The following is a 27,499-nucleotide window of genomic DNA, read 5'->3' as shown; positions in this document are numbered from 1 at the left end:
TACCTTGTCTTTTTGTGTTTAGCATCGTTCCTGTCTGTGATAACCAAGACTAGACTATGCTTTCCCTCTGAAGAATGTAAACCAAAAAATCTAAGTGCAGAGATCAGGGTTGAGGTCGATTCTCAATTCCAATTCCTTAGAGACAATAAGAATTAATGTGATTGTTCAACTGCTTTCTTTTGAAGCCAATTTAATTGACTAACAGCGACTTCATGAAGTAATTTCTTCACATTGTAAGAAGCTCATTTTAAAAGAATGCTGCTAATTACAATTTTGATCAATGATATGTTGGAATTGATAAAAAGGGAATTGGAACTGGAATTGAAAAATAGTAATTGACCCACTCCTGGTAGAGATAATTTGTCACCAATAAAGCAGTCTTCAAAGAATATTTTTTGTTTAGGCACTTGCACTAACCAGATGTTTCAAATTCCTCTTGAATGTATCATGGAATTTGTCATGGTACATAATTTGTCTGACTTCCTTTACGTTCAGACAGTTATTATCCTTTGTTTCCTGACAGGAAAATGATATGAAAATAACAGTTCATGTCTATAAGGAATGTCACAGTAGTCTTCAATACATAAGTAGAAAAACATCATACACTTATGTAAACAATAAATACTAATTTTCATTTCCTACAGCCGAGGGTTAACAGTGTATATTTACAGAATTTAAAAAACTGATTACAATCTTCGAGAGTCATGTGCGTGAAAATGACACATGGTGGCTCGCCATACATTACGGTAACAGAAGCTACCTTCAGACCCCCCTTAGTCAATCAAGTAGAAGAAAATAAAACAGACTTGATCCAACCTCACTAATACTGTAAGTGCAAAGTACAGACAGACTATAAAAATTACATTGAAGGATGTAATCCTACTAAGAATAATTAAACAATGACTGAAATACATTCTGCCCTGCATAATCAATATTACATTTGTTTCATGCAAAAGTATTTATTTCTTCGAGTCTAACATATAAAAGCACTTCTGAACGGAACACACATGAATATACTGGACTTTATGCTTGGCATTGATTTGTAGCTACTTATTTGTATTTAGTTCTTTAATGGCCTTTACTAGGAATAAGTCCTTGAATGGTGGTAGTGGATCCCCAGTGTGTTGTGCATCAGCCAGCCTTGCCTTCCTCTGTGATGGTCTCCCAGGGACAGATCACCTCTTTCACTGTGTTCTTCTTCACAGAATTGGAACAGTCCTCCTCCTCGTCCCCAGAGTCAATGGGGTAGATTCTGCACTCGGATGGGGTGTCCACTTTGATCTGAAAGAAGCTGTGACCAGTAACAAGAAGATGTTAGTAGCCCAAAAAGTATTGGCTCACACATTGTAAGTTAGCTGATCAAACTTGACAATCAATAATTAGGTGGTCTGCTACCACTGTGCTGCAGTGTCAATATAGCACCGGGGTGCCTACTTTACCCCTGAAAAAAAACCTTGGAGTTACGAAGTTTAGAATCTAAGAACAATATTCAATATGAGGCTGTTTGGTCCTCATTTGGTTCCTAGTGGCCCAAAAACTCTAGTCAACATCATGACTTGCTAACCCATTCCATACCCTCACTGCTCTGTGTAAAGTGTCTCCTACACTCTGTCCTAGGTCTGTGGACGTTCTTATTGTATCATCGAAAGCAGCTATCAGGACTTACTTGTTAGTCTTCTTTGTTTTTTGTTGCCCTTGACGATGACGAGGATGATGATGATGTTGAGGCTGGTGTTGTGGCTCGCCATTCAGAGGCTGCACTCTGCCGCTGTTGACGGCTGGGCACTTGGGTGAGAGCGTGGCGAAGATGGGAGAGTTGGAACAGCCACGTTTCAGGAAACGGCTGAAGGAGAGAGCCACACGCGATTTGTGAGAGGGCTGCTTGGTTTCCTCCACCACGGCCGTGCTGGAATCCGAGCTGACCGACATCTCTGTGCTCTCGGCGATGGAGAGGAACCGAGTCGAGATGGAGCTGGGTTCAAACCTCCTCTCGGAGGCAGGGGTGCTCTCGATGGCCACGCAGATGGGCGAGGGGCAGGCAGTGCTGTTTGGCAGGGTCATGAGGCCAGGAGATGGGGGAGGGAAGTCGCACAAAGCGGTGCCAGTCGGAGAAGTCGGCTCACAGAAACCAGTATACACAGTAAGATGAGGAATAGGGGCGGTGAACTTGCACAGCTACAGGGGAGAGGGAAAGGGTCTAGTCAGGATACACAGAGAAGAAAGGATACTGGAACAGTTTTGTGCAGTATTTGTGCTTAAAAAAGGCTACTAATATGTATCCTGCTCTGGCTTGCTGATTGGTGGTGTTGGAGGAGTACTATGTTGGTATCTCTGCATCGATTATAGATTAAATACGTTCAAAGGGTTTAATAAGAAAGTTGTCTCCCAAGAACAGTGTAATCTGTTTTCTAGGACTGAAGAAGAGGGATCAGTTTCATTTGAGATAAATGGGCAATAAATGTTCTCCCTCCAGTTTTACCTTCCTAGAAAATAGATAACATTTCGGAGTACTTAATAAAACAATTTGTGTCAAAGTGTGTAGCAACAGAGGTAAAAACACAGATACAGCATGGAGACAGGGAAATAAAATGGCATAAAATCACAAGACCAGAGGACTGCTTTACAAAATGGGCTTTATTTGATGGATGGAAACAAAACAGGCTAATTGTTTCAGCAACACCAGTTTCATAAGCACAAGTGTAGGACACACAGTGTTACACAATGAAGACACAGCATACATACAGAAAGACAGCATACAAGCGAAACAGGTCTGGTGAGGATTTTCAATTATGACTGGAACAAATTGCATGCAGATGAAAAGAAAAAAAAAAAAAAAAGGCTGAAGCAAACCGAAGTCTGTCTCAGCCTGCATCCAGAAGTTATTTTCCCAGATGGGTTAACATTTGGATGCTCTGGATGAAACTGATATGCAATAAAACATATTCCCCGCTGATCCTATTAAAATGCATCAATAAAAAAAGCCATTTGTTGCATACTTTTTTTTTTTTTTAATAGCAGTATGCAGTGTTCAATTAATGAATATATTAATTAAAACAATGATTGCATACATGTAAATTATTTGACGACTGTGCTTTAACAGTCATCAAACTCTTTAATTTAAATATTTTTTATTATTTGTAAGCATTTTAACTACAAACATTGGAAAAACATTAAATTACCTTAAAAAATAGTGTATCAACAACCCCCCCCCCCCCCCCCCCCCCCCCCCCCCCCTTTTTGAGACAACAATTTCAGGAAAAAGCCTATAGGTCACACCAGTGTATAAGTCACGCCCTCCTTTTTAGGACCCCCTAAAATACTTAGAAAATAGACTTATACAAAGATTTTTAAAGTAATTAAATGAAACCATGTGGGTTAGCTTCTAAATCAATGGGAAAACCAGTTTGCATAGTTTTTTTTTCTTCTGAATATACTATACAATATATTAGCATATACCATAAAGACAAGCGATAAATATGTAATATAATTGAGCAATACTGTATATGTTATGCCTAGTATATTAATCTATCTTTTTTGTGATGTGTGACATATCTTACAGCACTAAAATTATTAGACAAGTTACATTCTTGTGGCCGGACAGGGCTGTTCCTCATGGGGAAGTGCTCACCCTTCTTTGAATAGACTGCAGTTACAAGAATGAACTGCTTATTTCTATGGAAAGCAGCACCCCCTACAGCCTCCAGATCTTAACTGCATATGAGAATTATAATACTGCCCCTTTAAAGCTGTGATACTATATAGTCTGAAGCGCCAGCAATTACATTAATAATCAGAAATGTATTAACAGGCTTTCAAATAATATTCCAATGGCTCGTATACAAAGCCGTACTGTGACCCAGTGAGAAATGTAATTAGAGCATTACTGCTTCAAATCAAAGTCACTCAAACTGTCAAGTATAACTAAATTAAATCTTATTAGAAGTCATTCAAATGTGTTATAGTTTGGATTTTTGGATAATCAAGTGGCAGCTATAAATAAATAAATACACTTAATTGACATACATATTTCACCTATATGTAGTTACACTGTAGTTACCATTTACTAATATGTACTGCATGTACTTTACACGCTCATATAATTTAGGTACATGTGGTCAATAACATAACAAACAGTGTAGTTAAAAGGTACCTGTATTTTGAAGTGCATCGAATAAACGCATTAAATAAATCAAATCAATAGGCCTGAGGCTTGTGAAAGGCCATGCCTGTACCTGTGTATCACCTGCCATTTCTCTGGATGACTTACAGCAACACAACCTTTAAAAAAATATATACTCTAAATATATTTATATATAGTCGCCTCCCACCCCACCCCGGAGGCCTGTCCCTAGACCAGGAGCTCTTATTTTTTCACAGGCTCCTGCTTGACCTGATTTCGGCGGTCGAGTTTGCTCATGACCTGGGTGATGTCGACGGGTCCTGTGGCGGCTGCCTTGGCTCTGGCCTCCTGTTCCAGCTGTCTCAGGATGACCGGGCTCGGACTGGACCTGCGGTGCCGTTTGTTGAATGGGAACTTGCTCTCACTGTGCACGGGAGGGAAAACAAAACATAGGGAGATGGGAGGAACGTCAGCAGCGAGTTGAAATAATACAGGCCACCTAGGTGACCCGCAAATCGATATTATAACCCGCAGACCCACGACAGTCACTGTAAAATTTATATGGAAGGTTTGTTTCATTTTGTCGCATCATGTCTGGTGTGTATCGACCTTTATCATCAAGGCTGTATATAAAGTATGCCAGTTACACCACCTCCTTATGTTTGCTTTGGACCTCAACTTGCTTACAGTCCCCCATTGAGAAACAAAGCAAAACAAACTTGTACACTCGATGTGCTCTGTAGTAATTGCTTTATTGTATCCTATGAGCTCCCCACTTCTGCTGTTTGTCCGTCTTACCTGATCTTGGTTGGCTCAGGAAGGATGGCCTTATTCAAGGTTTCTTTAAATATAGGGGACTTCAAATAACGACCGAAGGAATCCTGTAATCAAGAAACAACAGAAACACTGTGATATCTACAGAGCACGACTAACGCAAAAATCCAACTCCTCTCACTGACTTAAAAGGGTTTCCTTCCTAGCGACACCCTTTTCTAGTGAAACCACTGCTGCATATCAAAAGTTCTTTATCACTGCAAATCAAATACAGAATATTTTCAATCTTGCATTGAGGATTACAGCTCTGTGACGATTTCCTGGAAAAGCATCAAACTGAAATGAACGAAAGCAGTGTCACAAATACTAGAATCTTTTCAATCCGTATCTGCGGAAACCGGACTCCAGTCGGAACGGTATTTCACTGTCAAGTAAATATGGAAGCAGGGATTCTTGTTTAGCCCCCACATAGCGTCAAGTAAACGTAGTGACGGTAAAGCTACACAGCAACAGATATAAACTGAAACCTTCTTCATGAGCATGTAGATGTGAGACTGGGCGGCGTCTAGCACGTAGCGGTGAGGATGCTTGAGGCCCTTCACTGTGATGTCCATAGTCTTGCCATCGATGTTAATCCAACGCCTGGCCCCAGGAGCCAGAAAGGTCCTGAAACAGAATGCCAGGAATACGTTAGTCACACCGACTGGTGATGATGCAGATCTGAATGTTTTAAGAACCATATTCTTTTTTTCGGACTAAGACTGGGCCATCAGCAGCTGTAACCAAGTGAAAAGAGAGCTTACTTGTACACTTCTTCGGCTTTTTCTTTCACCTTTGACTGGTCGCCGTATTTTAAATCTTCACAGGCTTCCCAGAATGCCAAGTTCTCACCTTTAATCAAAAAAAGATAAAGGGACCCAATTGTGGTTTCATTCAAAGACTATCCTAGCAGCTGAGTAGTTGCCAGCAGACCTGGGGTAAATGCTAATTACAATTACAATTACAGAAGAATTATCTGCTGAAATTCCAATGCTATTCTGTTCAATTACAATTACAGTTACATCTATGCTGTAGCAATTACAGTAACACTAAAAAGTATGAACATGTTTACTCTAGTTATTCCAAATAACCCAGCAATAACCACAGGAAAGAATACAGAAACATACTAAAAAATACAATATAAATGAAACAAACAGGGTCACCAAAAGTGGTTGAAAATTCAAATATAATGATCGAATGACAAATCAATGCGTAACTGAACTGTAAATTGATCGATTATACAGTATAACCACCATTCCAATTACACAGGTGTGCCAAGGTTCAACTCCAGTTACAATTGCATTGTAATTGCAATGAATTCTGAATTGCACGATTGTAATTGAGCCCAGGTCCTGTTGCTGTCCCTCCACTTATACCCACCGCTGAATTCCTTCCGCAAGAAGAGCTGGAAGTCCTGCCGGCCTCGGGGGTCACTGAGGAGCTCCCTGAAGCTGAAGGTCCAGCGCTCCACACGCAGTTTCGTGGGGACCTCCGACCTGCAGATTTCAGAAAACTGCCATTATTCATCTTGACTCATTTCAATTGGAGCTTTCAATACAAACACAATTACACCACACATTCTAAAAGAAGTGTGCCTTTGACATTTAAATAGATTTAAATATATGTTGTCATAACAGCACACACATAAAGCAAGCTCATTAAATAAGTAAAAGTTGTATTTTAAGGGACATGCAAGTGCAATTATAACATTTTCGTTTTACAAAATTAAGCATGTTCATGCCTTACCATTAGAACAGTGTAAGGTATTGTACCTTTTCCATACTGTAACAGACATATAATATAGTACAGCACTGTGTACTGTATAATAAATGACATACAGCACAGAGACATTCTGTATATTTATTGTTTAGGACTTACAAGGGAGCATTCAAGTCCCAGAACTGTGTGTCATCAGTAAGCCAAGGATTGCTGGGTAGACAGCCTGTCATGATGGGGTCATGGTTGAAATACTGTTCACAGTACTTGACAATCCTTCAGGAACACAACATTAAACCAATCAGCTGCTACTCACAAAACAACTGCACACAGATACTATTAGTTCTGTTTAATATTTGCTGGATTTTAATATACCAGTATGAAAACATTAGATAGATGATCAAAAACAACTGTGGCCTACCCTCCCAGGGAGACCGAAGACTTGACTCTTGACTTCATCAGTGAATGCTGGTTGAAGATAATCTATAGACAGGACAAAGAAAGAAACTGAATTTTGTACAACCCGAAACCTGATAGCAGTTTTTAGACAGACATATAGAAAGGTTTTGTTTATTGTTTAGCAAAATTTTAATATTTCTCCTTTTGCTAGGAATAAACAATTTAGGTGGCAAGTACTGTATGTTTCTTTATGATAACCATAGTCTCCAATAAGAAAGAATACTCTAAAAAATAGGGTTAAGATAAATTGAATATTTTAACTTTGGCCAGCTGAACATTCTAGAAGCATGTTAATTAAATTGGTAAGGGCTGATCGATCACAACTTATAAGCAGCTCATTCTGCAACATTAATAATCATATTAATAGGCACATAGACTATAAAATAACTTAATCCATTGCTTCCATTTATTTAAAAATCTGTAGTTACCTCTCTTCGGTACACGTCAAAAGTTTTTTTCTGTAAAAAGGAAAAAACATGAAACTGTAGTTAAAACATTTCAGAGCCAGTTGGTTAAGCGACTTATCACTCCAGTTAAGTGCCCAAATAATGACTACACAGCTGGCTACTGCAGCACGAGTAATACAAGCATATTGATGGGACCCTTTCTGGACAAAAGTGAGAAGTAGAATATTATATTCAATGCTCCCGGATTATACTGGTCTTCAGCATGGTATGAAGAGAATCTCCACGACCGTGTTTGTGGCCCCAGACCCTGAAGGAGATGTAAGTGCAATTAGCATTGCATTGACTATGAAAATACTTGAGAGTGTCAGCCAAAAATAATGACGCCACAAGCTAACCCTTGCCTAGCAATCAATGGCCTGGAACCATCATGATGTTTGTAGACGGGAAAATCAAATTGCCATGCTACAAAACCCCCTTGAATCTTATCCCTTTTGGGTGCAAATGGAATTTTGGCAGACGATAACTCCCGATGTGTTCATCTACGTTGTTACCAAGGCATAAATCTGCTTGTGTCAGTACAAAAACAGGATTTCAAAACCAGCAACGCTGGTAAAGAAAAAAACTACAAGAGCAGCTCTCAAACCATTTGATCACTAATAAGAACCAGACACAATATCTTATGAATAAGTCATAACCACGCAGCACTATATTTTTTTTCTGTTTGAAGGACTGGAGTACTGTACTACAGTAGCTGCTGCTATTATACCTTGAAACATGCAATTGTGGCTAGAAAGCCTGAAGCTGTTCAAAATGAATGAGAACAATTGTTATTCTTTTTTTTTTTTTTTAATCTTTAGAAGACTCAGTAAAAAGACAGAAGGCCGAATTTGAACAGTACATAGGCAGAAAGCAGGTCTCCTGCATGGAGTGTTTCAATCTGCATGTGAAAACAGGAGACTGGACACATTTGTATGCTGCCATAAACCACTTGTGTCTCAGAAAAAAAGCACAGATTAAAACATGGCTTAGAATACTGTTATTTTAATAGATTTAGCAACAGATTCACCAAGATGTTTTTTTTCCCAGTGCTTAGATAAATAAATAATCTATCTATATATCTATCTATCTATCTATCTATCTATATATATTTATAGTAGCACTGGAACCATTTTTAAAGTGGGGTTGCTGAAGCCATTTAACAAAACTGTAACTCCTTGTCACAAAGACGGCTGTAGTTGGTGACGTCAGACCAGAAACAGCGACCAACAAAGAACAGCCAGAGATGTGGAGTTTGGTGAAGCTGAGCGCTTGGTTGCGCTCAGCATTTAATAATAAAACAGACAGAAAATAAAATAAAATAAAAACCCTGAGTGAGTGAAAACATGCTGTTTTTATGCAGCTGTACCGAGACTCGATTGCTAATCAATTATTCAATTGGAATCTCGGTACAACTGGACGTGAACTAATTAAGTGCAATTCCCCGTGCTCACATATTATTACATTTTACCTGCACATGAAGTGCTGTGCAATCCTTGTGCCTAAATACAAGTATGCATTTTAAACACTCGTGCTCATAACCCATATTATATCCCGTGTACCAGTGACTATACACCAACATTAACACACAACACGCAACATACAACACAAAAATACACACAGGGACAGGGCAACATTGCCACACCCCTGTATATGATGGAAGCCATGCTGCCGCACCCCCAGCACCCCTAGTTCCAGTGCCCGTGTGTGTATATATATATATATATATAGATATATCTATACACATATATATAGAGCCCAAAAGAAACATCTCACTTATATTTAGATGTACTGATTAACATGACTGATTGTTGACAAAGATGTTGCCCTACGTCATCAGGTCGGATGGTTGTAGTACAGCTACAAGCTGCTCTCGACTTGATAGACGTGGCTTTTTTTCTGTGATTTTCTTTATTGCTTTTATTCAAGCTTGCAATTCAACAGCTGAAATCACTCCAAATCCAGTGTCCAATCAACTGTCTCACTAATTAGGTGATTAAGTGCATGTGCTTCAGTCATAGTCACTCAAGCATATCATGGTCAAGGATGAATGACTGAGTGATTAAAAAGAAACCAAAAATATTTTGTCAGTGTCCATCATTTATATACCTTTTTTTTTTTTCAAAGATAAATGTTTTATAATAGTGATAAGTTTCTTTTAATGCTATATATATATATATATATATATATATATATATATATATATATATATATATATATATATATATATATATATCTTCTTGTCTCATTTTATGCATTTCATTCTATACTGTGAGGCAGGTGTTGCCAGAAAGCCATGTACAACCATTATAAACGCTCTTTGAAACAGACACAGAACCACATAGAGAAAAAAATACATTATTCCTTCTGTTAAATGCCATTCCTCTTGATGGGTGTTCAAATGAGAAGAAATAAAAGCTGGATGGAGAGAAAAGAAAAAGAAAGCAATGAGTGAAAGGAACAATGAATTAAACGTAGAACAGCTCATTAATTGATTATTTAATAAAGGTCTGAATGAAAATACATTTGCAGTAACAGCAATCTGTATTACTTTTTTTCCAGTTGGAATTGTCCATCACCAAGGTAAGAAAGTGGTCAATAAGCAGTATCTATGAAAGCCTGGGCAACATCAAAAAAAAAAAAGTATCTTTTCTCAACTGACTGTTCCAAAGTACTGACTATCAATCAACAATCGTGTTCTCCTTCCATAGACACAGCTAATATAATCACAGTATAAACAGATATCACTTACACTAGAGACAAAGCTATTGAACATACGAAGCATCGGAAGTTAGACGATAAGAACCATGAAAGTAGTATTGACTGCAAAGCTGGGAAAGTTGTCAAGCACTCACGTATATTAAAACACCTATCATTTTACACAGACTTCCAAGTGAACTTGTGTATTTTAATAATGCTTCCAGCTACACTCCCGTATCTGTTGGGATTCCTCAAAACAATATCAGAGCTGGGATTTGAACTAGGGTCCAGTGAGGAAGGTAGTTGTATCTATCCACTTAGACTACACATAACAATTACAATCCTCTTCATTCCATTTCAGTTGGCACTGTATTCAGCAGAGTGATTCATCTTGATTAGTGAGAGACAGAACCAAGGGGCACGCTTCACAGAAACTTCAACAGTAGTGAAGGCAGCACAGGCAGCCTCAGCCATCTGTTACACAGCATACTTCATACAACAACAAGACTTCATTCAGCATCCCAGCTTTCCACTATGTCAATGTTATCAATATCCCCCTAATGCAATAACTAAGAAATGGATCCTTAAAGCTGGCCTGACAAACTTTTAGAATGCTTCAGTGAGTTAAAAACGTTTATTGTTGACATCAATATCTCAAGCTGATTTTGTGTTGTTGTTGACAAGCCTGTTGAATGACAGCCAGCAGCTGTGCCAGCTCTTCATCCTAAAATCTAGCCCTCCGCCACTCTCTCTCTATCTCCCCTGGTCTCTGTGTGCACAGGTTTGAGTGAAGGAACAGCAGTTGTTCTTGGTCTGCTTCAGTAAACTCAATGTTCTCAGAAAGGAAAATGAGTTATGGTAGAAAGCAGAGCGTGAGAGTCTGAGTTTACAGATGATAAAAATGACAATAATGATTTGATTCTAATCTGATAACCCCATATATGCATGAGCACTACATGGATGCAGATAATGATGCATTGCTGTGCTCTAATAAAGGATATAGCAGTATATGGTAAGGCATAGAAGGCGTTTAGTGAAAGCTTGGTGAAAAGGATGGAAATAAGATTATAGGTAACAAGCTCAGGTGTGTCTTATTAAACATTGTAAAACCAGGAATGGCTCAAACTGCTATGCAATGGGAGTCTTATTTAGGAGTATAATTAAGACCAGGGAAAAGCTATTTGACATGATACTTCTTGCTCTTTAAAACCAAGATACTACCTGTCAGTGTGTTTGAAGTGCCTATTAATGACTACTGGTAGTAATCTGAACTATACTCACCCCATATTTTTCATGCTAATTGGAAGGGCTTGGTGTTTGCAGTCATTAGCAACAGAAACATTGCAGTTTTAGTCCCAGAAGCAGAAGAACTGCCTTCAGAAGACTGCTTGTAGCAAGACTATGGGGACACAAGCCAGCTCCATCTGCTGCATTGAACTAACTCTCATGTCTTGGCTCAGACTGTCTTTGATGAGTCCTGCAGGCATTGGCCGATAGATTCCCGCAGTATGGATGTTGTAGTGTACTGCAGTTAACTCCAAGAGTGCTGTTTCTGAATTACAAGGCTTCTTCATCCTCCAGCTCTAACACAGAGAGGGACTTGCTGTAACAGTTGACCCACCATGGCATAAGACTGTGTTTGCATTTTAACACCAGGTACTGAATTTAAAGCCATCAGCTGTGGAGCGAGTAAGAGAATTGGGGCACAAGAATGAAGCCCTTCATTAATTTTAGAAATGGCCTTGCTCGCTTATAATATATAATATAATATAATATAATAAAATATATTATATGAAGATCACAAGGGGAGCCTAAACTGAACAAAAATATATTTGTGTCTATCTGTGCCAAGTGCAATGTGTAGTAGTTTACTATAGATCATTCTTCATTATTTTAGTCTTCAAGGCAACAAAAACAACAACTCATTATTACCAAGATCTTATCCACTATACAAAAGAAGTGACTGCTTTAGATAACTGTTTCTAATGATAACAGGTATATTGTCAGAGCTGTCTACTTCAATCTATAAATTGCACCTATGTGAAAAGGCTTTAAGTATGTTGTAATACAAATTAGTATATCAGCCAGAAATATGTGTTGTACAACACTATGGATCATTCCCCAATATTCAATCTAACTACAGTGCTATCAGACCTAACTCTGACAGATCACTAAAGGGTTTGGTTAGAGACAAAGAAAAAAAATCAAACTTCAGTGGGCTGCCATTACCATTCCAAATGTCCGACAGCATGTCAGATAAATAATCACCCGATCAATCACTCGCATTGCACGATATTTCAGAAAGCCCCTTTCGAGGGGCCAAATGACGCATGGGGTCAAACAAAAAACACACAGCAGATTCCTTTTCTTTTTCAGTTTCCATGGCAACTGATACCCATGTGCAGACTGTTGCCAGTGGAGAAGTTGAAATATCTTACATTTGACCTAGTAGATTACCAAGAAGCCAAGTTTGATAGACAGTCTCTTCTCTGAGTATTAATTTACATGTTGAAATGACAGAACTTTATGACCAAAAGTTTTGCATCATTGAGACATACTTAAAAAATTGTCTATGAGCATAATTCAGAACATAAACTACAAATTGATATGGCAAATGTCTACTGTAATAGTAGTACAGTATTTTGTGTTAGATTTCGAAATGTCACATTCAATTTTTTGTTAAGTATATGGAAAAGCAGTATATAATTCAATATGTAAATGTAACATTATTCAATTCGACTATGTAGTAAAATTATTTAATTCTATACGATGATGCAAAACGTTTCGCCATAGCTGTATGTATAAAACCAGGGTTGACAGTCACCATGCTTTTAAATAAAAAATAAAAGTTATATACTATGATTGCAACTTTTTAAGCAATAATCAAATTCCCAAAAATGTCACTTGAGAGCAATGCTGAGGTGATGGGGATTAAAGGGCTGGAATCCTATTAAGAGATTTATAGACCGATGCCAGGGGGATCCAAGATATACCCTTCACCAGCAGTGAAAGCAAGGGACGTTCTAGAAAAGAAACTGGCTGCCTGAGAAATCCCTATCCCTCAAATAAACGAGCGAGCTGTGTATTTCTGGGAAATTGTTTGCGTGGGTTTTTGCTTTCTGAAAGAAACATGATGATAATGCCCGTTTCTACTCAACAGCCTCGGGTAATGGCATGTTTCTAACCACACTGAAAGGATCTAAAGCGTTGCAGTCAGCAGTACTTTCATGAGCGCTGTGATGATGCCCCTTTACTCCTCTCTGTGCTACCTGCTCTCTTACCTGTGTTACCTGATTTTCATTGGGATCTGAGAAGCGGTCCAGGCCGTAATCAATGACATTGGGAGCTCCCGGCTGTAAATGAACACAGAAAAGACAAATAAGCCTTGTTAGAGGATTTATCTATGCATTAGAACAACTCACATGCTACCCCCCCTCCCACCCAAGTGCACAATTTTAGACGTAAGTAACTTTACAAAAAGACAACCACACTATACATATATGATGCTTTAACACTGTCTTTGTTAAATTACTGACACTGAAGAGTTGTTTTGTATGACGTCCATGATCAAACTGGCCAGTGGGCCTAGAATACAGTTGAATACCAAATACAAAGCCAATATCACAAAGGTTTTCATAGTCTGGAAACCCCCAAAACCTGATAACCCGATATGGGAGTTAACCCGATATGGGAGATAAAAGTTTTATAACACTGAAAACGGTCAGCACCTCAAGTGATTTGTAATATAATCCTGACATCGAATACAATGCTAGAATCCCACAGCACACACACCTATCTAACTATGTGTGCAAGTATGGGGTTTTGAAGCTGGCTTTCTGGCATGATGCTATGAAGCACTGTTACTGCACTAATACGGACATCAACGGTCTACAGAACAAACAATGCTATCTCGTCAAATCTTTTTCCTCTCAAGATATTTGTCGTAGTGTACAGGCCTCGTCAGTCATAAACACAGCTAACAAAATCGATGTCTCCCTTATTGCATCATTACTGTCACTTGGAGCAGAACACTCACAGAGAAGTGCTTGCTGGGAGCTGTGCTTTGTGTCAAGCAGCTGAGCTGTGGGTTTGTACATTGGTTGGCCAAAAGAATTAGGGACTGTAAATCCAATTAGAAAATCCCTTAAGTCGGCAATGTAAGCAGATTGATGTAATCACATGACATGTCATGTGACCCGCCAGCCCAACAAAACATGAAGAGTCTCACAGAACTAGGAAGGCCTAAAAAAAAGTAAGAGTGTGTCAATGTGAGCAAGTTTTTATTACTGCAAGTGCTGGTCTTCAACATTACTTTTATAAGGGGGTGTCCCAGGTTCAAGAGCAGAGCAGAGAGTCTTGAACCAGAGAAGAGAATCCTAAGCTAGAGCAGATCCCTCAGACAGTACCGTTCCGTATCTCATACCCAATGGTGCAAAACTGCGCTGTGCAGAAGTACGTCATCGAAATGCGTGCGCTAAAAGAGACAAACTGGTTTGAACAGTGGACGCTGTAAGCGAAGGCTGTGTTAAAAACAAACCCGACAAAGTTGTTGCTTCGTGGGACGCAGAAGAAATTACAGCGCTCTTCAACATTCAGGCAGAAAACCACCACATTTAAGAGCAGCTGTCAGGCACAGTTAGAAATTTAAGTGTTTGACAAAATAGCGGAAATAATATGACAGCAGGGGATCGATCTGAGTGCTATTTAGTGTCAAGATGAAATTTAAAAAAAAATTGAAATCTGAATACAAGATTAAAAAAATAACAACTTGACAATAACAAAATAACACTACTACTTCCTCGGTCAGCTATACCTGACAAAATTACACTGGAACGCAGACAGCCATCTTTAACTACACCTCGCCTAACTTTATTAAAATGAAGCAGTGCATGTGTGACATACCTGTATATCTGAGAACTTGTGGGCAACTTAAGAGCGTCTGTGTGGGAGAGAGGCTGGAAGCAAGCTCAAATCACTATGGGCCAAATTAGCATTGTCTAGGAAATGTAGCACCACAGCCAAGAGCGTACGTGCGGGAGTTTATTAAAAATGCATTGCAATAGCGAGGGTGAGGAAGTCTACTGCAGAGACTGCTTTCATTTACTCATCCTGATGACCTTTGTTTTTTGCACAGTGTCTGAGATCATTACTGCAAATTGAGTCACTCCTGCTGTGATCATCAGGGGCAGCTTCTCTGCTCCAGCACGCCACACATATATTATTTATTGATTCAAATATTAACACGGGTGGAAAAACGTGAATACTGTCTGAACTAAGAGTAAGGTTTTCAAAATTTAATTTGTCAGTGCAAAGTATGTAGCCCCTTGAGTTACCAGTGTAAGTAATTGGGTTAAGAGGATTGGGATATTTGAAAGGCATCAGGCAATACTACAAAAAACCCCCAACACTGACTGCAGGTGAAGACCAGGACAGCGCACAGGGAGTTACTCAGGAATTTTATCTATTAGCAAGGACTTATAAACCATGCAAGAGTACTGTCCTTTATTACTGAAGTCTGTTAGTTACCCCCATTTATATTTTTTATTGTGCAGAGTCCCATTACTAGACAACTTCTAAAGAAATACACTGCATGTGAAAACTGCAGACCCAGGTTTGCAAGGTCTGTGCCTGCTGTGTAATAAATGGTTTGTATACTCTGCTTTGCCTACATAAAAAGTCATTTCGGGAATCTGTGACCAATAAGCAAAAGAGGCAATTAAAGTGATGTTAGCCAGAGCGCACTCCAAAATGAGTCACTGAATAGATGATGTGCCCACGCAGCGCCCTTCCATTTCACTGAGACACAAGTAACTGAGGGATTCGATAGAGAGCAGTAGTGTGAAAGGGAATAGCTCACCACCCTAAACTCTCACCCCCACCATAGGCAGGCACAGACACCCCCTGGTTTTAGCGCCTGTGTGTTTGCAAGGACAAAATCTGTGAAAACACAGCTGTGATTTAACAACCCACTTGGCTAGATTTTACTGAAATACATCTCCTTGCCCATTGCAGTACTTATAAATCAGGCATGACGTCAACAGAGCCTTAGTGAACCACGTAAAAAAAAAAAAAAAAAAACGGTCATGCATGAGAGCTGGCACCACTGGCACTTCATCAGACGAGGCAGGGCCTAAGCAGTGTAGCTGAGTGGGAACGAGCCATCGTTAGGAAGCACCCAGTGTACATTTCCATTCCCTCATCTGCAGCTTCCGTACAGATGAACTTCTGCCACTGTTTGGAATTTACCCAACCATTTGAAACAGGCTAGATGACCGGATTTAATCCGGAAGCCTTAAATTGCGACCTCTACTCCTGCTGTCTTGTCATTTGAGATGTAGGAAGCTGCTCAGTCAGCTGAGATGCCTGTTTTCAAGATTGCAAGGTAGGGTTCAAACCCGATTGCCTAGCCTGTGTAAATTCTATAATTTGTTACACTCATATGTGTGCAAACCTCAGGTGTCTTCAAGCTTAAAATGGCCACTGTAATGTGTCCCATATGCAGGGAGAAACTGGCCATGTGGATACCCCAGATGTCTATTTGCCTAAGTGTTAGCTGTGATATTGCATTACTGTGTATTCGCTCCTAAGCCATCTGCAGTATTGTTTATATCATAGGTGTGTAGGAGAAAGGAGCTGGATTTTTCATAAGAAAACCAGTTTCATTTTTTTTAAATGCTCATTTAACATCATGCCTATAAAAGATTATGGATCATATTACAATGCTGCGGAACTTACTGGTGGTCTGTGGACTAGCCAATAGGCTCTCTCCTGAAACTCAAAGACCACTCTGTCAGCCTTCTTTCGCTCTTTTCCTGCCCTGGAGAGAAACATATTAGAAGAGCTTCAAACACTGGAAATGGTGACAGACAAGCAGTAAGGATCAAAGTCCATCTCAACCTGACACAGCAGGAGGGGCACAAATCTTGGAAAGATGACAATTCAACAGAATGGAGCCCCTTGCCACCACTCAGGATACAGACAATTCCAATCTTAACCCAAACTGTTTCAGATATGCTTCTAGAACCAGTTAAACCTGTTCTGCATAATCCCGTTTTGCTTAGATTATGTGAAAATGTATCTACAGAAACTCTGTATTGTTTGATTGAACGTAGCCATATGGTATGTATTCCTGAAATACTGCAGAATGCAGGACTCGAATACAGACTGTCTGCACCCACTCACCTGTATTGCTCTTTAGCTTGCATTATGACAAAGTCCCACTTGTGATTTAATCTTATATTAAGTATATTGTAGTTTTCCTGTAAGACAGAAAAAGTATTATTATTATTATTATTATTATTATTATTATTATTATTATCTACAGTATTTTTTAAGAGGTTTTTAGTTATTTTTACAATTAAAATAATGATCATAATGGCAATTCCTTTTAAAACGAAATAAAAAATATTCTAGAAAGAGGCTTTGTTTCTGCCATCTCACCCCATTGACATGCCCATAAGAGCAGTAACAGTCTTGCATATCTGTCACATCTGAGTTTATTTGCTCAAGAGTACCTATTGACATTTTCTGATGCATACTTTTCATGCAAACTGCCCATCACTTATTTTGAAAAGGCAACTTCTCGCATTCAAGTGTTGCCTTCTCCTCTGGACATGCCTCTTATCAGTGAAACTGCAATTCAAAAGAAAGCAAGCTTTCCTCCCTGCATCCTCACAGTGCTGTCAATACACAGCAGCAAGCTCCTAACTGGTTTTCAATGGCAGGGCAGTTTGAAAGACAGCCCACTGATATGTGTTGGAATCATTCATTACACCTTCTGATGTTTTTTCCTATTTCTTTGTTTCAATTATGAATCGTTCCTCATCTCCCTATAACAGTGGGAAGAAGATACAGTACCCTGGCATTGTAAGAAATATTGCCACTTGAAAAAGACACGTGGCGAAACATTTGTCTTCCAGACTTGTCTCCACACACGTTGTCATTGTCATTTTGTCAGATGGGAATATATACTTTACCTTTTCATAGTCTTCCAGCACCCCCTTTTTTCGTATGTTTTTCTTTGCAAGGTAAATTGCTGAAAAGAAATTCCAATTAAAATGTGTGGCACACTGGTTGTACAAACTTGACTGCTATCTATCTATCTATCTATCTATCTATCTATCTATCTATCTATCTATCTATCTATCTATCTATCTAGCTATCCATCTGTACACACATTTGGCTCAAGGATTCTTACCATAATCTGTCTCTTCTGCTGGCCACTGCTGGGTGGGCCAAAAGTAAGGTGTCTGCACGAAAAGGAAAAGACACAAGTAGGTCGTACCCCAAATATACCCCAGCCTCAGGATGTATTGAATATCATTGTGACGATATAGGTGAAGTTCATTAACTCACCTGGAATCGGTACAAGCTGCCATCCGGTCTGAGAATGATGTTCTTTGGTTCCTGTAGGGGGTAGATGTAACCATACTGGACCACCAAATTGCCAATGTTCTGAGCCTCTGAAATCAAATAAGAAGGGAAGATTTGACTTTCTCATTCAAACTCTATATACGTAACATTGTACATGCATTGTACATAGGTGTGTGTGTTTTTTTTTTTTATTTATTCATATGGCTCATCATTTGAAAACTGTTTTATTCTCGTCTGACAAACAGAAAGGTAAAAGATCTGGAATCTGTAGCAATCCTGCACAAATTAAACCCTGAGTAATAGAATTATAAAAAGTGTATATTGAAATTGCACTACAATAGGTAAACATGCCATTAGAATTACAGGGGAACAATAGCGGCTTGACACACTTCTTACCTTCATCCAAAATCTGTAATCGATTTATAATCCATTCCAGTATATCGTGGCCTGCGGGCAGAACAAACACGATTCAGTGAATCTCTAGTATGGCCTTATTGTATGTTAACAACATAAAGTGCACTAAAATAAAAGCACAGTACAAACATGGTCAAGCTTAGGCAAGCACAATCAAGCAGAAGTATAGTGGTCCACAGCCCTTATTAGCAGGCTGAGACTTCTCTACTGCAGGCTCTGAATGGCTTATCTAAAAGGCCCTCTCTCCTGACACTCACGTGGCTATGCCTCAGTCCCAGTCTTCATCGGTGACCTTTTCCTTGGATTTGCATAGATTACTGCGTCTTTACTGCATCAAGCTGCAAGCAGCTTTCATCCAATTGAAGGCTGCCTTATATAGAGAATATTAGCAGATTACACTGCAAGCAGACTGCAAGCAGTGTAATCTGCTAATATTCTGCTGCGGGTGCTGGTGAGCTCAAAGTGCACACAGTTTATACATGTGCTTATTTAATTGGAGTCCTGCATTTTTTAATTGCCAATCTGGAATTGCTTGAATGACGTATTTCTACCACATAAATCTTTTTTGGCTCCTTACTGTTAAAATTTAACACAAAAGAAGGTGCAGAATGTGACAGAATCATTGAACTTATGATCTGTCTAACACAGCATTCATTTTTTGTCCTGGTCAGAAAACAGTTAATTGTTCAATTGGCCCAGTTTTTCTATTGCATTCACATTTTAAAGTACAAAACTGTAGCAGTGTGCTCAGCAAGTTAGGTTGTGTTAATGCCATTCAAAAACAAAATTAGCAATGTTATGGGTTATGTGTAATAATTAATATTCTGTTTAACATCCCGGACATTGTCTAGGTTTTACAAATGTTATCTTGCTCGTGCCACTAACCAAGTTAGCCTTTTTTAAGCAATTTTTATTTTTGGATATATATATAAAATAAAGGGGACAAAGCGCTCAGTGCAATGTTTACAACCCACATGTATGACAGCAATCTGGATTACTGAGTACTGAGTGAATGCCCACTTTCAGCAAGAAGCCATGCAGGGAAAAAAATAATTACTGACGAATATCCCTATGAAACTGCACTGGAAATAAATAATTCACCTTTAATCACTGCTTTCCCTCACTAATTACACCTAACTGCTCCAGCCTTATGTACAGCACAGTCACAGTTCATCTCCTTTGAATAATATTGTCCTAGGAAGTAGCCACTCAACCGTGCTTCCTAATAAAGTGGCCAGACCTAGGTCGCAGTTCAGTAGTTGCCATGACAATAGCAGCTTTGCCAGATGTATCCAAGGCATAAAAATGTATACTCTGCATGTCAGGACTATTTGTCACGCTTAAATCAATTTCAGCTGAGCGAAACCTGTGGTTTGCACTAATGGATTAGCTTCCCAACTCAATAGCTTCAGTGACTCCATCCAGAACACGGACATTTCAATAACTGTTGTTAGGCTGTCAATATTAATATTACTACAACTGAGCTCCCTGACTGTCTGCCGTAACCCAAACCACCCTGAAGGGAGCAGTATAAATCAGTAGGTTTACGGGTTTCGTTAAATTACATGGCTGGGAGAAAGCATCTGGATAAATGAAAAGCTTATTGCGATAAACAAAGGGGAATCAGTATTTATTACATTAACATACTGATCAATGGTATGTTATGTGAATACAAAATACTACTGCTTACTTAACCTTTTCACGCGTGACATATGAAAATAGCTGAAAAAAAGTAGTTTTGGCCATATTTTTCATTGGAAATTATTTCATTTTTTTCCATTGCTTTATATGGGGAAAACTGGCGTCCTCATATGAGCTCATCATGCATCTTCCATATGTCCCCATATAAAACTAGAAGAGAGTTTTTTAAAATCCGTCCCCATATGAGGTCACCCCTGGCATTGTCCTGACTTTTGACACCCCCCTAAAAGGACACATCCACTCCTTGAAATGAAGCTCCAGCTGTTCTGCAGAACTCTTACCAGTCATCGCATGAGGGATTGTGGTGATAACCAGCCTCTGAGTTTGTGTCTTGACTCCTGTGTCAGGATCCTGCATCTCCAGAACCAGCGCTTCAACCTTAATTATAGTAAAGAATGGTAAATCACTTCAAACTATGGTGCATGGTTTCCCATAATAAGCTTGATTACTTGTTTTAACCTACAGCTAAATATATTTTAAATATTGCTTCAGGGATTCTTAATTGGTCTTCATTTGGCTGGCACTTCCTTGGCAATGTCTCTGGCTGGCACAATGCGGCCAAGTGAATCAGACAGCATTACCATGTTTCAAACATCTAGGCAACTGACTGCTCATTTTGTACCCCCAAAGACTGTCAATTTATGTTCCCTTCTGTCGTATTCTTTTAATTTAATGTAATCTCTATGGGGTATGAGAAGTTGCCCTGACAAGATATTATAAAAGTAGAGTATATATACAGGAAACTTAACAGGACGCAATTACACATGCAGTGATCATAGGGGATATTTATGGTAACAATGTTCATCTCAACCAATGGAATAAAAGGTCACGTTCACAAAGACTTCACTCCTTCTTGTTAAAAAATACGTTCGGTTTTGTTTGTTTGTGTTTTATACATACTATGCAGTCTGATATTTGTTAAAATGACAAGGTTAATTTTTTTAAACAAATTGCACTTTGAAGCAAAAATCTTGCCCCATCAGTTTCAAGTAGCTAATATAAACCTTTAGTATAAAACTTTAAATGTATGCTATCTAGCTTTACAAATCAGAATTCTCAGACTCATAGACGGGTAAAACGGAACAGAATGCAGATATTTTGCTGCTGCTATTAAACATGGGAAGCAGTAGCACAAGCGCTTGAAAGACGCATGCAAACAGGATTCATTTACAGAGCATGTCTCTGACATTGTATTCTCCTTTACAAGAGCTCTGGGTTTCTCAGGCTTTTAAACCAGAAAACAAAAAGTCATTTAAACTGTAATCAGATTAACTGCACTCTGATGCAGTGTTTGCTGTATTCCTGTTTAATTTTATTTTTTAATTTTTTTTATTAGCTGCAGGCTCAAATTACATTTCAACTTAAAAGACAAGCAACCATCCTCTTGGCTTGGAGTCATGCCAGAAATACATTTCAGATAAGGCTTGAAAGAAACAAACCACAGCAAATAAGTCATTTTTAAAATGTTTAGCGATAACCAGGTTATTGACCTCATAATTCAGGTCATTCAGTATACAGGATATAAAATTAGGAAATTAGAAACATCTGCCGTTACTGTGACTGTTTAATGGCAAGTACAAAACCATAGAAACCAACTAAAGACATTGATATATTTACTGATAATCAACTGTAATGGCAAGTGAAGAACATCACACTGTGAAAATGACCTTGCAAGATACATTGTGGTTAAGACGCTTGCTTTCGGTGCGCCAGTATCACCGGTCACGCCCAATCTCCGCCCGGTTATACTAATTTACTTATACTGATTAACAATTTATTCATATTTATTTACTTATAGCTTTCTTTTTCATAATTTACAGTTTTTGGATTCTAACAGGTTTAGTTTTTGTGATTTACGGCATGATGCATCTGCGTTTTCAAAGCAATGTTGGTCTTAATGGAGAGGTCATTAAATAGAAGTTTAATATGTTTCGGACTGCAGATGATGTCCTTAATACTGAAAAGAGGGGTGGCCTTAATGCTCAGGGTGACTGCAGCAAAATGAAGAAAATCGAGACCGTATGAAACAGGAAAACGGCCTTAATTGTGAATCTTTATAATGAAGTGAAATTAATTTGAGGTTTTGCTGTAGTTTTCTAACAGTGATTTGATTTCTAATAAAGCAATCCCGTGGGTTCAATTTGTAGTTTTTATATCACTATGTCAGATGGTCCTCGTTAGTGGATTCTGTTCTGAACAACCACGTCAGCGTTCTTCACACACACACACACACACACACACACACACACACACACACACACAAAACATGCGACCCTCTTTTTTCTTTAAATGTTTTTCTGGTTAGCAGATACTTCAAATTAGAGGTTTCAGTCATATAACTAGTCTAGGCCACCCTGTATTGTAATAAACAATCCTGAAAGATAACCAAAACACAAACCCCAACCTTTCTAATATCAGCTTCTCTTTGACTACATATGAAAGACAAACAGTACCCTCTGTTCAGCGGTGCCCTTCTGTTATGGAAATTGAAGCAATCATCTTATAATAAAAGAGCTTGTTTTCTTTGTAATGATGTCTTCCACTCCACCATACAGAAGATTAGTTTTGGTTTACTTGCTGCCTTACTAGAATGTTATTTTCTATTGCTGGGGTTTTCATCTTCGAACTTTCTTTAAAATATAAAAACACATTCAAGTATCATTCTGTGTTCAAATTACATTGTGGAGATGTTTAAGGGTATAACTGGGTATGTTTTGAATTCCCCTAAGATTACTTATTGCTTTGGTATAATAAGACTAAACCAATTATATACCCATTACCTAAAACTAACTAGCATTTGTATCATGGGATTAGTTCTGGTTAAGCATGTCAAACAGCCCAATCTATCCCCATGCATGTGACTGTAACTGTGTTATTGCATGCAATTTAAATGTATCCAATCCTTGAATCAATTAATTGATTTCATCAACCTGCCCATCCATTGATTTAGAAGACTGGTTTGACTCATTATCATCAGATCAATGAGTGCGTGCCGATCTGTACATACACCCAATCCCCATAATTGCACTTGTGACCATGCTTGACTGTCAGTGAAATGTGTTCTTAAATACATGCATCTAAAAATATATCTCAAAATGGAGTATCTGGAAAAAAGCGCTATTCTGCGATTATAATTATAGAAAAAAACTGAACTATGAACTGATCTGCCTTATAAATATTCTAATTGGGTTTAGCTCTATAAATCGTCTTGTTTGGATTGAAGAGAGGCTCTGGGTGTCCCTGGGTTATTCGTCCTCCCTCACAGTCTCTTTCCCACAGCTGCTCAGAATAACAACACCATACTATAGCATACAGACACTCACCAATACAAAATGAGAGCATGACACACATTTATCCGATTCTCCTAGTCATATGAGAACCCCAAGCTCATAGCAGAGTGAGTTTAACATAACATGTGTCTAGTTTTCAATGCTTTTGTTTTTTTGTTTTTGTTTATCTTTCCCTTACACTGGATGATGTTTGCAGTCATTCTGAGTCGTTCCGAGCGCTGTTGCTGAATTTGAATAATTTACCCCTCAAGCTGTTTATTAACAACCACAGGGTTTAGCTAACTAGACTTCTGCATGCTCTCTCTCTCTCTCTCTCTCTCTCTCTCTCTCTCTCTCTCTCACACACACACACACACACACACACACACACACACTCTCTCTCTCTCTCTCTCTCTCTCTCTCTCTCTCTCTCTCACACACACACTCTCTCTCTCTCTCTCTCTCTCTCTCACACACACACACACACACACTCACTCACTCTCTCTCTCTCTCTCTCTCTCTCTCTCACACACACACACTCACTCTCTCTCTCTCTCTCTCTCTCACACACACACACTCACTCTCTCTCTCTCTCTCCCTCTCACACACACACACACACACACACACACACACACACACACACACACACACACACACTCTCTCTCTCTCTCTCTCTCTCTCTCTCTCTCTCTCTCTCTCTCTCTCATTGGAATAGGTTTCTGTACTTGTCAGTTTCAAAGCAATAACAGATGGGGAAAAAATATGAAGAGGAACAAATGGATCATGTGAAGCTACAGAAGTGTCAGGCTATTCAATACAAGATGTTCATTTAAGATTTCACTTGCACACTGTATTATGATTATGGTAGATGCAGTTATCAGTGCAATTTAAAACAGCAGTGCCCCACTAAAATACAGTTCCTGTGTGTCTGTTTCTAATATCCTGTTTCTAGAAAGCAGACCTTGTTGATAATCTAGTTTAATTACATTAAATCTCACCAAAAAATAGGCATGCTCCTATCACCACTTGCAGCAGTAACAGGTCATAAGTAACATTTCCTCTTTTATAGTTCACAAAGCAAAATGATTCAAACTGAATATTTTGTCATACTAATTTCAGTATGTCAGTCGAAATAAAAGAATCCTCCATCCAGTATGTTTTGATTTCTCTAGTAATCAAGAACGTTAATAAAGTATCTCTGCTATTTGTGATCCACCCCTGTTAATGCTGCTCTTGTTTATTATTGTTGTAATTGCATGTACACTGAATCTTGGGTCAAGGCACCACCTCAGAAGCTGATGGATTGCATCAAAGTGATGCAGCTTGTCTTTTAGATACAGCAGCTTTTGCTGAAGCTCCACTCCTCAGCCTTGATCTTTCCTAATTCGGGGTTATAATGGTGTCAGACTTGTTTCATCCTGCTTTGGGCACAGCCTGTCAGGGTGACCCAGACCTAATAGGATTTAAAAATGAGATCTTGTCATCCCCACCAGTGGAGTGAAATCCATAAAGCCTTCATTGTGCACGTTTTTTGGGGTTTTTTTGTAACTCAGGGATGGAAATAAGGCTCTTATTGCATAGCGCTTTCACCCATTCCAGGTTTTACTATGAGCTTGACTATCTGCAGTGTATAGGAAACAAGGTCAGGTGTGTCTTATTAAACTCATTGTAAAACCAGGAATGGACAAAACTCAAAACAAAATGCAAAGTTTACAGAAAAAGAAAGAAACCATTAAGTTGCACGGACAGGACTTTTAATCTGAGTTCTTTTTAGAAAACCTACACTAGCATTCATACCCTCCAAATCAACAGCAGTACTTATGGTAGAGAAACAGTCACAGATTCTGACCCCTTGCAAGTTTGATGCTGTTAACTGCTTGTGTTTCTACAACCTGGTAGGGGAGAGTGTTGCTGGTTCACACCAAAATACAACTGTACAGGTGCTTCAGAAAGACCGATTCCATTAAATAAGTTCGGCGAACAGTCTACTTTTACACTTAACGCTGTATAGCAGTTTTACACAAACAATTACAACAGTATCATCACAAAAGACTCATCAATTAAGTGCTTACAGTATCAGAAATATACCCACCACTGGAAGACAAATAAGCAGGCATTACCCAAGCAACTATATTACTTGCAGCAGTAATGGTTTATAAATGACAATGATGAATCTTTAAGCTTTGTTGTACATATTTATGGGTAATAGCCAAATATTTTCAAGAAAATGCAAACTGGAATCATATTTTTAATACAGGCTTAGGTAACTATGTATGTAAATAAGTAAACATGTTTTTTAAAACAGTTTTTTTTTCACAACTTTAAATGCGGTTTTAAGGGATGCTTAAGACTTTTTTTTGAAGAAGAAGAAGAAGAAGAATTAAATAGTGCTTTTTAAATTGATAATAAATGTAATCTCCTCTCTAACACGTTTCATAGGGGTTTCAATAACTGCAAACTTCACAAACAGCCCCTGAAACATTAATTCAATAGCCAGACATCCCTTTAACAGTCCTTGGTAACTACTCAACAACAGATAACACGGTATACCGTGTTATATAGTGTACTTTTAAAACATGCTCGTTTTAAATAGTAAAAAGATGCAAAGCTATGCCCTTAAGTAAAACGTTTAATTCTAATTCATGGTTCCCTTAGACAAGACAGATATTGTGCCTGGCAAAAAATAAATAAATACAATTTAAAAAAAAAATTCTCACACACACGCCAGTGTGCCGTTTATTCTAATCAGATGAAGAGAGTTTTTCTGAGGAGAACAGAAATGAAATTTCGAAGTTACATGATACAGTACTTGTAAATTTAAACAATGCTATATTGTACCGCCCCCCACCCTGCCAGACACACAAAAATTGTACATATAGTACACTCATATTATTATTATTATTATTATTATTATTATTATTATTATTATTATTATTATTATTATTTTATTTTTTTATTATTACATAAGTATAACTGTAACTATTGAAGGTGTAAACGTTTCGGCGTATGCTACGGCAACATACAGCATTTATGGTACACAAATCTATTCACAGGAAAAGTACTTTGCAGCACATGAAGTATCTGTTATGTAAACTAAATACTGTACTTTAAAATAAACTCGGTATCGCATTTAGTTTGGCATTTACTGCAACAACACAAAACAAATACTGTACATCTACCACATATATAAATGCTCATGCAGTCTAGTTCAAAGGTGCACAGCTGCGCTACCAAAAAGCATTGAGAACCGTAGTCTTTGTTTTTACCTTTTTTGTAAAAGCCATTCGAGGCCGATACTGCTGGCTATAATCACAGTGTCTGATTGTCATGTTTGCTCTCCTTTGTGTTTTTGATACCCTTGCTTAAAAAAGAAACAGTCTATTTAAAATAATAACAATATTATGTGTATAAAGCTATGCTTTCGATGTCTTTCCTTCACTGTGCAGAATAAAACAGTGCAAGAGCATGAAGAAAGCGCTGGGACAGCACAG

The 27,499-nt window shown here is 38.4% G+C and overlaps 1 protein-coding gene across 2 annotated transcripts; it reads right to left on the bottom strand.

Moving 5' to 3' along the window:
- Positions 1-73: 73 nt before the first annotated feature.
- Positions 74-27,499, bottom strand: LOC121295507 (regulator of G-protein signaling 9-like). 2 transcript variants are annotated; one of them, XM_041220205.1, is made up of 19 exons: positions 27,275-27,499; positions 21,021-21,117; positions 19,021-19,071; positions 18,607-18,713; positions 18,449-18,500; positions 18,228-18,286; positions 17,434-17,510; positions 16,987-17,068; positions 13,533-13,604; positions 7,537-7,566; positions 7,071-7,132; positions 6,812-6,925; positions 6,314-6,429; positions 5,698-5,785; positions 5,422-5,560; positions 4,919-5,001; positions 4,421-4,544; positions 1,667-2,175; positions 74-1,291 (listed from the first exon to the last, which is right to left on the bottom strand). In XM_041220205.1, exons 1-19 carry the CDS (start codon positions 27,335-27,337, stop codon positions 1,132-1,134), a joined length of 2,085 nt encoding a protein of 694 aa, XP_041076139.1. In that variant the 5' UTR covers positions 27,338-27,499; the 3' UTR covers positions 74-1,131. The 2 variants fall into 2 exon arrangements, with proteins under 2 accessions (XP_041076139.1, XP_041076140.1); XM_041220206.1 differs by having other exon boundaries at positions 13,542-13,604.

Source organism: Polyodon spathula, chromosome 20 (genome assembly GCF_017654505.1).
Source record: "Polyodon spathula isolate WHYD16114869_AA chromosome 20, ASM1765450v1, whole genome shotgun sequence".
In the NCBI taxonomy this organism is placed as follows: Eukaryota; Metazoa; Chordata; class Actinopteri; order Acipenseriformes; family Polyodontidae; genus Polyodon; species Polyodon spathula.
This window is presented reverse-complemented; position numbering and strand designations above follow the sequence as displayed.